At 43.8% G+C, this 13,218-nt stretch overlaps 1 protein-coding gene across 4 annotated transcripts in view; it reads right to left on the reverse strand.

Annotated features, from left to right (window-relative positions):
• FGF12 (fibroblast growth factor 12) overlaps positions 1–13,218 on the reverse strand; it is a 232,338-nt gene that overhangs the window by 68,224 nt on the left and 150,896 nt on the right. For all 4 annotated transcript variants that reach the window (XM_087739168.1, XM_087739171.1, XM_087739170.1 and 1 more), the window contains one exon: positions 7,023–7,126. In XM_087739168.1, the coding sequence (XP_087595294.1) occupies positions 7,023–7,126 (104 nt within the window). The remainder of the gene's footprint in view (positions 1–7,022; positions 7,127–13,218) is intronic.

Raw genomic sequence — 13,218 nt, forward strand, 5'->3', positions numbered from 1 at the left:
AATCACTTCATTAAGACACACCTGACCTCAGCCAAACATGTCCTCACTCAAAGCTTTCCTCCTTTCTTTTCATATCAGAGTCCTGGACCCAGGAAGGACAATATTTGTCCTCCCTCCACCACAAAATAAAATGTTAATAATCCCACTATCATCCCTGATGTACTGGAGTTTAGTCTAGATTTCACTTGTGGAAAACCGACAATAACACTATTTATGGACAAGACACTGGATAAATGGCATTAAAAACAAGCAAAGAAGGCTGGAGAGTTTGAGGAAAGGCAAAATGTTAGCCTAGGGAGAGGGGCTCAGTTACTGGCCCCTCCTGCATCCTCCCAGCCAGCAGGATGCAAAAGGAAGGCAATGAAAGGGACTTCTGCTGCGACCACCTCTCCAGAGTGACATGGCAACAGTCAGCTTTTGGTTCTTGCGTGCTGGGATGAGTGCTCCACTTGCACGTAACCTCTGCTAAATAGGGGCCTCCCTGCACACCGTTCCATCCTCAGTCTACACATTTCCTAGAGTTCCCTTCCAAAATCCAACTCAAACATTGTATTGCCATCAACCATTCTGCTTTAATCTCATCATTTCCCCTACAGTGGTTAATTGATCACACACAACGCACAGGAGAAAAATGGGAAGCTCTATGCAACACTACTGCTGCTTAGTACCCGCTCCAAAGACTTCATCTGCCTGTTTATCTAAGGTTAGGCCTGTACATTTGGCCTCAAGGAAATCAGCAGAAGGAACACTGTGCAGAAGATGGCAGCTACAACTGATTCATGTCTGCAATTTCTACTCTTGCCTTCCTTATAATTTAGAGCAACCCCTCCCCGCCAGTTTTACCCTCCTCCCTCTTCCACACTTCAGGGAAATCACATGGGATCAAAATGCTCAACCAAAATCTAAACATTTTGTTCTGATTTTATTAGGAGCGGTAAAGCAATATAAAACACTCGAGTTCTTTCAAAATGGGAACCTGTAACATTTCTTTGGGGAAGTGTCAAAATGAGATGAGTCAGCACCACTGGAGCGTTTTCCCCCAATTTTCTTCCAAAATAAAATTTCAGCGAAAGATCATAATGCATCCCAATACTGACAGACCACTGCTCACAAATGTCAGTGTCCCATCCCCACTCCTCCAGCTAGCAGCAGGTGGAACACAACACATTCTTAAATATCCTGCACAACTAAGGCTAAGAGAAGGCACTTTTATTGAAGCATATTTACTCTTTATAATTTGCACTGCTATCATATAAGACAAGGAACAGCTAGCTAGCAAAACAGGATTAGGTCCTGCTGTTACTAACTTTGTTCTCTGAACAGTCTCTTCCTTGAACAGGTGAAAGCTAAGTCCAACCTAACTTATCCCAGATGTTGATATAAGGTGCAGAGCAGCACCTTCCCCGTGGAAGCCCCGCCGTGGTGCTGTGCTAGGCAAGTTCAGGGAATACAGGTCTCTCAACAGGATGCCAGATGGGAAACCTGCCCCCCCAAAAAAAAGCCACAGTATTGCACTGTCCCAGCTCTCCTCATCTGACAAGCAGTCCAGGCAGTCCTACCAAGTGAGGTCGTACCCATTTCTAGCTCTTACGACATCCTGAATAACCCCTGAGCCTGTGTGGGCCGGCACTGGTCCTGGCTGACATGCACCAGTCACACACAGGACAGGGGAGCCCGTTCTGCTGGGGTGAAAGGCAAGCTGGACTGTTGAAGAGCTCCTGAGAGCCATGCAGGGCAACATGGGCGGCAGCACCTCACTGAGGGAAAAGGGACCATTTTGTTATTGATAGCTGTGTTTACAAGTTTCCATGATACAAGGGTGGCATGTCAGGGTGCCCGCCAGGAGCTGTATTTTAGGAACATTCAATACAAGGCAGGAATCTGCTCCCAGGGGCTGGTTCTCCTCAGCACAGCTGCTTCCCTGAGCATCCATTTTGTTCCCTCCATATTTATGAATAAGCCAGGGGACAGGAGTTTTACATCTCCCAGTTAATGCCTTCATTCAGTGAGCCCCTTTAAACAGCCAATGAAGAAGAATAGATACTCTGGAGGGAAATTAAAAGCACATTACATCAGGCTCCTGCTGTGCTTTGCCTTTGGAGACATTTCTTTCTCTCCACTGACCTGGCTCCCTAATGAGGCATGTAAACTAGGGAATCACCCCAGCAAGTGTGCTTGCTTGCAAAGTTTGTAAAAGGGAATCGTCCAGGATACCTGCCTGGCCTATCTGCACTTCTGACCAAATCAACTAGCACCACTGGAGGTCAAATAGGAATTAAAAAAAGGGCATTGGCAGGAGCAGGTTTAACCCCCCATGTCTATTAGGGGAGAGAATGCAGTATTATTGATTCCAGCCCCTGACCTTGAAATGATGTAAATAAGAGTGCAGCAACCCTAGAGGAGTTGTAGCAAAATAGTTACAGCATTGCAAGCAGATTAAAAAATACAGTTAATATACATACTTCCCCAGATGCTTGTTTATTATTATGCAAAATGATAGAGCAGAAAAAAAGCAGAGAAAAAGAAAATGCAAAGACACACTGAGCTCTTAACGTGACTTGGGTTTTTTTCAATGCTGTTTAGATTTTTTTATTGTGCATAATCATTCCCTTATTAGCAGGAATCTTTGAAGTGATTCAAGCTCTAATTTCAGCATTTCAAACTCACAGGTTTGTACTATAAAACCATACTGAGCTCTCATAAGCGACCCATTTTTTTCCTCTGTATTCTATATCTCTGCTAGGGTTTTCTCAGTCTTTCCAATAAATTATGTATCACGATTTGCCATTTCAAAAATAATTAGAACGCTGCATTAAACAACAAGGAATATCTGAGAGCAGTACATTTTAGAAGTGTTATGCACTTGGGGCAAAACCAATCCCAGCTGTAATGCCACTGAATTATACATATCATGGTATTGAGAGCTGCAATTTCAGTGTACTTGGAGTGATTGGGTGGGCCTGTGGAGGCTCTACAGCCCCATGACAGCAGTCTCCTGCTCCAGGAGAACCAGGTTTGCCTCTCAGGCAAAATACTTCACAGATGCTCCCTTCCCCCTGCCGCCCCTGTGAGTTGTGGCAGCAGGGGTAATGGGAGACAAAGCTGGGCACCAAGGAGAGAAATTTCACTGAGAAAGGTTATACAGGAGTAGGGATTAATTTGGTGGTGAAACTATTAACTCCAGACAGAGACAGGAGAGCATGTTCTGTGTCTTTTTCCCATTACAATTAGGCTGTAAACTCACTGGAGCAGGACGTACCTCTTCATTCTGTTTCCCTCTCCTCTGCAACAACCAGCCTTTGGTCTCAGCTTCCCATGCACTAAGACAGTACAAGTAATACCCACTGCCCTTCATTCATTCTGTATATTTTTACTTTGGCATAAAATGCTAACAGTGGATCCTCAGGAGAGTCATGTCACTCCCCAGAACAGGTGCTGATAAAAACCTTTGTGCACCATCAGGGAATTTACAGCTGCTCTACATTACAAGAAATCTAATGGGAACAAACTAATGACTCTGCAAGCTTGCTATGAAGACAGTGTTTTGCATCCTACTGTCTGCAAAGCCAGGTACTTCAGACCAAGACCTGATTTTCTTGCCTACTAAGCACCTAATTCCCCAGCAGACCTCAGAGGTACCAATAAGCTAGTCTGGAAAAAAAAAATCAGGTATCCAGCGTAAGTAAACAATGCACAGAAGTCATAAACAGCTGCTTCTCAAGCAAAGGGGCTTTGGCATCTAATGCATTTAGGCCTCTGAAGCTGGCTAGGGATCTATGGTTGGCTTTAACCCAGCAGCCCAACCCCACACTGTCCCTACGCATCCCTAACTAACAGAATACATGAGGAAACTCATTGCTAAAGGTATCAATGTGGCCAAGCACATAGGAGGGTCTTTCATGTTCCTGCAAAGAGCCTTCTCACCAAGTTTGGCTTTAGAGGACCCCACTCAGCCCTGCTTTTGTGCTGACTGGCACTAGGAAGACTTTTTCCAAGGGCTGGTTATTCTAAACCCATTCATTCAAGAGCCCATTGGCCCAAACTCAGAAGGAGCTGGCACAAACCATCTGAGACCAGGCTGATAATAGCCTCTGGTTTGATCCAGGGCAGAGGATGTCAGCCAAGGTCTCAGCTGACGCACACAGATTAAATAGCACCAAAAAAAAAACCCACCACCAAACAAAAACAAAACAAACCCACAGTGATGTGTTCAGTTACAGCCACAATCTGGGCTCAAGAGGAGGGAAAAAAACAAACACACACACAAACCAACATTTCCCTGGACAGTCACATTTTATCTGAAAGCAGTCCTGGGCTTGAGGGTGTTTTAAGAAGTCCTAGCAGGGCTAGGCCTGGGACAGACAGCAGGGGAGGCAGCCAAGCAGCAAAAACTGTTCCTTTATCAATGGACCTGCATGAGTGAACAATACCTATGAGCAATATTGACCCATTTTTTTCAGAAATCCCTCAGAAAAGACAATAAAAAAAATAGGTACATGCACAAGACCAAAGGAAACTGGCTTGAGACAGAGCAAAGCTGTAGTTTAGGGTCTGCTAAGCAAACAGGGACGATGTGTCCTTTGGTGTGGGCAGCACTCAGGTCCAGGCGGCACAGCCGGGGGCCCTGCTCACCCCAGAGAGGAACAGACTGTCAAGTCCCTCCAAAGCAATTCTCCAGCACAGTCTTTGAGACTGACACAGCCATGCCAAATGTTGTCTTGGAGTGGGATCCCGGCCCCACAAAGAAAACTGCAGCATCCAAAAAAGACTGCTTGAACAGGCTGAGCTCTCCTCAGGCATATCCAATTCTCTTGTAGGACCCCGGTCTTTTTCCTTGTCTTTAACGATATGAGTGGCCTGACCTACACTCCCTACTCCTTTATCCACAAATTTTCTTTTTTCTTTTGCCTTGGTGTCTGCTCCAAAGCACAGTGAATTCATTGATTTACTGTTGTAAGACAGAGACAGAGCCACCAGTCAATACAAGAAGAAAATTGGGTCCAGCGAGCTCCATCTCCCTGGCTTAGAGAGGGGCTAGTAGCATCCATTTACTGCAAGCAGAAACCCTACATCATGTTGATGAAATGAACAGTTTAACTCTGATTAGTTCAGACAGAGCTGAATGCCATCAAACCATGGCATGTTATGAGGTCCACCTCATTAACCACTGGCCATCATGGTGCATCCTGACCTGATTAACCTTCCTATTCGATAGGCACACTTGGTGGGAATAAGCAGGCCTCATTAAACCACCCTCATTTGAATACATGTATGATCTGGTGTCTTTTAGGAAACTTCATGACTAGCAGATGTGTTTCCTGGACATGTGGTCTTCCTGCTGCCCACCAGCTCTTGGTATGTCCCTCCTACCCTTTGCATGGTCTCACTACTGCTAGCAAGAGATCCTTTTCCTCCGCATCATCTCTAATCTTTCAGCTGTCAAACATCATGTTTCCTCTCCATTTCTTTTGCCTGAGCCCCACACCTTTCCCTCCCTTGCACTATTTGTTCAGAAAATGCTACCCCTCATTGCTCCAAAAAGACCCACCCAGCCTGGATGTGGCTCTGACACACACTGCTTTCCTGCAGTCCTCATTTACGGGGCACCGGTGGTACGAGGAGCCTCAGCGCCAGGCCAGGACCCCTTTATGCCCAGTGCTGTACAAACATAGGGCAAAACATCAGTCCTGACACCCCGACTATGTGCCTAAAGGGAAGCAGGCACAATAATTCAGTACCACACCATGCCTGGTATTACCTTTAGGACTCCAATAGCTTTACAAAAAGAGGAGGTTTTCATTGTTAGTAAACCAATGTAATTTATTTAGAAGCAGTCATTTATGTTTACTGGGCTATGAAAGAACAGGAAGCGTCTGGCATCCACAGAGATCCAGATTGATCTCTCTGTCTCTTCTTGACAAGCAGCCAGTTTTGAGACCTCTCTCGCCAGGCATACTAACACATCCACTTGCTGTTTTCTACCCTGAGACACTGGGGAGACAGAGCTTTGTTACCTCCCAAAGGAAAGGGGGAATCCCAACCATGTGAGCGCTGTTAAGAGTTAGGAAGTTAAGAGTTAGGAAACATTGCGTAGGAGCAACTCGGACTGTTGTCCTTTCAATGGTCCTATCTCCAATCTCACATACACTTTTAAAGCAAAATAAACGCCTAGACAAGAGTAGAATCGCTGCACTGTAAACTTACACAAAGGCAGATGAGATTAAAATCTCAGCTATACACTTTAAAGGTATCAGAACTACAGAAATGAGAAGTGTATTATTAACTATCACTTTTACTATGTAAAACTAGAGCAAAGTTATTTGAAGCATAAAAAATTCTGGCAAAGGGCTGCCATATTTAATAAATCACTGAATCAATTATTCACTGTGAAAATCAATTACTTACTTCAAATGAGAATCTTATGAATAACCTCATGCCCTTTCATGCCATCTAAGAAAGTTATAGGGGAATTAGTCAGTAAAAAATGCCCCACTTATCTTTTATGTGCATTAAAAAGACCACACAAATACAGGGAAATTCTGCTCCGCTGAAGCACTCTGCCAACAGAACAGTCCAGGACCATTTTAATGAAGTCAGTGTGTTGCTGTGGATTTACACTGCAGTCAAAAGCAGAGTATGACCCATTGGGGCACCACCTATGATCAGTTATCCGGGAATAATTCTGAAGCAATTCCATTCAGTCCATGCCATTTCACAAATGTGAAACCAGAATATAACCAGCCAACCACACAACCTCCTCTACAACATGACCTACATTAAATAACTACTCAAAGGAACACAAAGTGTATCTTCACAGGTCAGGAAATATTGCCATGAATCTCCATGGAGACACTTTAAAGTGAATATTGCATGGCCTTGCAGTAGCTCCCCCCGTTCCTGCTTTTAAAAGTTTGCAGCATTGTGATCATTTTCAGAAAAAGCTGAAAGTCCCAATGCAGTCTCCTCCCTCCCACGTACAAAACCAAACCACTCCAGGATCCCCAACAGCACGAAGTACTTACTGAGCTGTAGAGATATCCCTCAGCATTCATGGCAACATACAGACCTGCCTTCACCCCTTGAATTGCCACCACGCGAAGACCCACAGGAATTAGATTGAAAAGGGCTGCAGAAGGAAAAGAAAAGCAAAGGTTATGGCAACATCACCCTTTGTGGCCGTACTGCTTTTTGCCCCAGGGCCAGCCCGCTCCACACCTGACTCTTAACAAAAGATACTGAACTAGAATCAAAAGTCCTGCTTCCAGCTACAGGAAAGGTCTGCAGCCATGGGGCCAATGGTGAAAGCAAATTTTTAGAAGTACTGAATTTGGCTGCCTCCCAGAAGCCTTAACACACCCATCAGTCTGTCTGATCACTGCCTTTGCAATGCCAAGGGCTTGTACGTGCACTCAAGCTAGCACACCTCAACAGCTTTCCATGGGCCAGCTGAGCTGTGGTAACTGCACATGTACACGTCTGTGCCCGTGGCAAATGCAACAACACAACTTAGTTTAGTTCTCCTTGAAACAGATTTGAGCCTAGTCACACTTTCTTGCATTTGCCATATGCTAAAAGAGTATACAGACAGCGACCACAGCCAGAAGGATGCAAATTAACTTGACCATGTGTCTGCCCTTGTGATCCTTGCTGTCAAGGGAATGAAGAAACTCCGAAGAGATACTGCTCTGCTCCAGGACCAGACCACTGCTCCTCATTCAGAAGCAGCACTAGATAGGACGGAAGAGGACAAGACCTTTCAATGCTCAGTTTTACTGCAATCTTATTGATTAAAGCATTGCAACCACTTCCTCCCAATTACTTACTTTAATGCTCGATTCCAAGTAGACCCTGTATCTCATTGAAAGACGTCTCCCATGAGCACACACATTAACATACAGTCAGGCTTTTGCTACATTTCTAACAGAATGGGCCCAAATAGGAGAGGACTGTCACCATTTATATACTGAGCACTGAGGCATTAGCATGGCTTTGTTTCCACTGAGATTTATAGGGCAAGAGTATCCAGATGTTGTAGGACCCCTCATGCTTCAGCCTACAAAGAGCTAACTAGACCCTGTCCCAGGGAGCTCTGGCTATGGAAAGACAGGCACAGGGTTGGGCAGAAACATGAGCACAAACACAATGGAAATACTTCACTCAAGGTCCCTTCCTGCACAACTGCCCTGAAACAAGAATATTTTTTCTAGTTCCCTAGTCATGAGGTCAGACTGCCCCTTCCACATTCATGAAGCATTTCTTACAGCTTTTTTAACATGCTTACTTATTTGCAAAAGACTACTTAAAACTTCAAGAGCTTTGGGGTGTCCTAATTAGCCCAGGGGAGATCTGTTAATGGGGAGAGTGCAGAGGAAAGACTGAGTGACAGAGCACACAGTGAAACATTCCTATTTTCCAGCTGACCTTTAAGGACATCATCCTTTAGCTGATCCATTTTATAGGTCATTTATGAAGTTTTATGCCTGACACATCAAATTGGAGCAAAGATAGCACAAAGGGGTCTTCATGTTACAGTTGTAGGAAAAACAGTCCTCCTTCTCACTCTGCCATCTCCCAGCCTCTCCTTCCCTGGGTGATGGGCCACTGCTGATTTAACATTAGCCCTGAAGGATAAAGCAGGTTTTGCTGAAATGGCCTATTCAAAATTCTATAGCTCCTCAGGCCAGGTTAGTGTTAATCCTGGAATGATAGGAGGGAATGGAGTCCAGCTCAACATCAACCCCCCACCCCGATGAGACTGATTACATGTGTACATGCCAGGTAATGCATGGATTTAACTCAACCACAACATGCTTTCCAAGAATCTCCCTCATGTACAGCCTGTGAATTATTACAGAGAGGAGGAAACAGAAGTGTGTTTCGATTCCTTTCCAAAGGAAAAAAAAAATTATAGCCAACATGGAGAGAATGGGGGGCAGGGAAGGAACTGAAACTATTGCTTGATTCTTTCCTTGCAGCCAGTGGTTCAGACTACAAAGTCAGAACCAAAGTCCCAGGAGTCATACAATTTCTAAGAGAAAAAGCAGAGCCCAAAGGGTGTACGAAATGTCACAGGAAACTGGTTACCTCGACCTCAACTCTTGGTGGATTCAATTAAAGGTCAGAGGTGGATACCTTTTCAGAAATAAAACTTGAAAAAAGCACAGGAGACAAAGCCACTTTGCTCAAGATATACCTAACAGGTGCTCTGGCTGAGCTGGTTTCAGGGTTGTCTCCAAAAAGCAATTCATGAATCCCATTTGCAAATGAATGCTCTTTTTTCCTCACTCAGTTCCCAAGGAAGCCTGGATGACTGCCCTCCCTGAGCTGCCTAAAAGGGAGGCACCCGAGTCTGGTGAAGAGGAACCTACTCCAGCCCCTTTTCATGCCTTTAGGCACCATATTCAGTAAAATATCAAACTGTGTGCTGAAGTCTCACCAAAGCCAGTGCCTATATTTATGTGATCTCGTGAGAGGATGTCAACAGATGTATATGGCAAATGAAGTCCAGCCTGTGAACAACTGGAGCCAAGGATGGTGCTACTCTCATACTGTCTCCAGCTGAGACAAACATGCCCCAGTGTAGCTACTCAGCATTACAGAGCTGTTACAGCACAGTTCTACTATTGAAAAGCTCACTAACCAAGGCAAGCTTATATTTCTATCACTTTCTCACTACCATGAAGGTCTAAAACCCTCTGCAATTAACAAGTCTGTCTATAAGCAATTCCCCTTCCCTAATTTCACCCCCCCCCACTGAAAAATGGAGCATATTACTGCTAATAACGAAACAAAATGAGCATCATCATTCATTCCCTACAGCCAATTTGTCTTGCATAGAAAACTTGTGACAGACCATTCAAAGCATTCATTAGGCAGCGAGGTGATAATACCCAGAATTAGCAGGTGAGAAGTTCCACTTAGAAGCACCCACATGTCTCCAAATCTCTCTCTCTGTCTCCACCTATACACGCTAAGGGAGCACGGGAACAATCCTGCTGTGCTCTGTGTTAGAGTAGCAAGACCTCTGCCAGTTCCCAAACTCCCTGGGACCTTGCTGCTGACCACGGTACCAACACCCACAATCATGGCTTTCAGGCATGGCAGAGCATCTCCTGCAACATACTGCAGAGCAGGGGAGCAAGAGAGCAAGAAAGCAGGAGGACATGTATCTGACATCAGTAACTGACAGCCAAAAAAGTTTTAGGAAGCAAATGTCTTCCTCTATCAAAAAAGTGGTTTCAGTCAATCAAAACTTTGTAAATTCTCAGAGCTGTTTCTGTACTCAAATCTAGAAATATCTTTGAAGAAGTTCAAGCCTTTTGTTATTATGCTTCCAAACGAATATTTCATCTTGTTTTGGAACAGATTTCAAAGCTTATAACCTTTATTTTAAGAATGTAAAAAGCGGGGGGGGGGGGGGGGGGGGGAGGGGACCCCTCAACCAGCCTTGAAGGCAAGATGTCTCATTTTTTGTCAGGAAAAAAAATTATGCTTAATGTGAAACAGCAGATTTAGAGATGTGGGAGAGGACTAGCTGTGGTAAAGTAGGACTGGCCACAGGGTGTGCTGATATGAAAAAGAAAATTTAACAACTGCTTTTAAAACTCTCTGCCCTGCAAATGGTAAATTTTCTATGCTATCTGCAACTGCATGAAATGGGCATGCTCTTTTACTTCATGGGCAGAAGAGAAAAAAATTAAGACACTGAATATTTCTGCATATTTTCTTTCATTACATTTTACCATTTTCAACCATCAGTAGATTTACACCTGACCCTGCTTATTGATGATACTACTTTTAGCATGCTCCAGTCCTAAACGCTTTGGCCCCGAGTCTGTTGTTCACTGTTACGTTATGGCAGTTTATCAGTTGCATAACATGTTTTTAAAATCTGAGTGCACACTTGGCTATGAGTCTGGGCTAACTTATTTACAGAAATGGAAGAGCAAAGCAAGACATGCCATATAGAAGATGTGGTCCATATGCTCAGCTGATTTAAATAGCAGTAAGTCAGAGGAGCTAAACTAGTTTATTCCAGGTGATGTGCTGTGGACCAGGACATTTGTGTTACACTTAAGGGAGAACTAATGGAGGATGCAATAGGCAACAGCAGCCTCGGTGCACCACAAGATGGGGAGCTTTAAGATCCTGGGGGGAGTGAGGAAGGCTGCCAAGATGATCAAGAGGCTGTGGTAAAACATATATGAGAGAAGAAACTGAGGGAGCTGGGTTTGCTTAGCTCAAAGAAGGGAAAGCCAGAGACAGACTCTTCTTAGGGGAACACAATGAAATGACAAGCACCACTAGACAAAAGCCTCAGAAAGAAATAATGACTGGATATAAAGAAAATTCTCCACAATAAGAACAATGCAGCACTGGAACCAGAGAGGTTATGAAGATATGGAATAACTCATTTCTGGAGACATTTGAAACAGCTAGACAAGGCTCTGTGCAGCTGAAGATAACCCAGCTCCAAGTAGAATGTTGGACTGGAGACCTCCAGAGGTTTCCTCGGTCTTAATCTTTTTGTGCTTCTGGCTGGAAAGCCCCAAACAATGCCCTAGATATGCTGGGCTCTTTCCACCTGGTCAGTACAATTGACCTCTCCTTTATGTACTGTCCATTTGCTCAGGCTTTTCAGATATTCAGCAGGATTATGCTGGCAAACAGAAAAGTCCAGTTGCTCTCATGAAGAAGGGGCATTACCCTGTTCAGCCCAGGAAAGAGCAATAATGATGCAAGCACTGACAGCAACTGTCAGCCCTGAAAGATCATTTGCGATCACTGGAGCTGGAAGGAAAAGATACTGTCCCAAATTCAGGTTCATATATAACATTACTAAGAACACAAACAAGGGCCTTGTACACCATGAAACTGCACTCCGATTAAAAGAAAATTCTTCATATATCCCAATGCAAGTAGGCAGAGAATCTGTCTTCTTGCTTACATTAAGATGGCATGCCTTTAACTGCATGGTATAAGGAACAGATGTCCCAAGAGCTGTTTCGCGGGAAGCTGGCTGGATGCCCATTCAAACGCCATTAGAACTTGGCTTCTGGGGTTTTTTTTCTCTTTCTCTTTAAGTGAGAGGAGGTGGAAAATAAATGCCATCAGGCTCTCAAGAACACACATAAAATGGGCACCAGATAATTAATTTAAAAATTGCTTAAATATTAGCAGTTCCTCTTATATAAATAACTGGATTTTTATTAGAACTTTTAATTGCATCAGATGTATCTGAGGGACATGTCGTGTCTCATTTTAAACGTTTATTTTGCCAGAGTAAACCAACCTAATGTATTCCATGAAAATTAAGCTTCCTTTCATAATGCTAATTTGAATAATCAGTATGCAGCTACTGAACACAGAGCCAATGTATAGAACGCGGTGTTCACCATGTATTTAACTGTGCTAAGACAGCTTCTGCCTGGAGAATAGATGGTCATCCAGGGTGGGAAAGATCCTGCTGTGGCCATCAAGATCACCCTTCTCTGCCAATGGATGTGAGTTAACCAACCCTTCTCCAGAGACAGGAAAATATTATTTACCCAGTCTTTGATGAGTTTTGCCCTTGCACAGAAATACTGCACATACTGCTGACTGTCTGGTCAGGAATCTTCTGGAGAAATATTTTAAAACAGAAAATATCAGTGAAGTATATCTGTAAGCTGTTCATTTAGACAAGTGAGTTTTGACTTTTCTGGTCAAAAATTGAGACGTTTGGAGAAACAGAAAAGGGAAAAATAGTGTGCTTTATTTTGGCTTTTCCAAAGTGATGATTTTGTTTTGAAGCTATAACTGCAAGCTTCATATAATAAAATGTTGACTCGAACTGAAGATATAAAAAGGATAGTATGTGGTAAAAAAGTTAAACAAAACTGAATAATGCACATTTATTTCATTTTCAGGAGCCGTATATTATCAGGTTGGATTTTTTTTCCCTCTTTCGATATCCCCTGAGATCAGGGGATGGGGAATTCTTTGGCTTCAGTCTTCTCTCAAAAGCTTCACTTAACTTTCCAACATAGCCCATGACTTCGAGCAAGTGGCTTGGCACACTTCAGCTAGATGCCTCCTGTCCCACCAAGCTGCCAAGGCAGGGCTGCCATCTCACCAGATAAATTTACACTCTAGTAGTGCTCTTCAGCCCATCTATTTCCAATTAAGACTGGGTGGAAGTGGCTCACAAGTACTCAGCACCTTGCCAAACTGATCTCT

The sequence above is a fragment of the Nipponia nippon genome, unplaced genomic scaffold, assembly GCF_047370975.1.
Source record: "Nipponia nippon isolate SJK-2023a ecotype South Korea unplaced genomic scaffold, ASM4737097v1 scaffold_7, whole genome shotgun sequence".
In the NCBI taxonomy this organism is placed as follows: Eukaryota; Metazoa; Chordata; class Aves; order Pelecaniformes; family Threskiornithidae; genus Nipponia; species Nipponia nippon.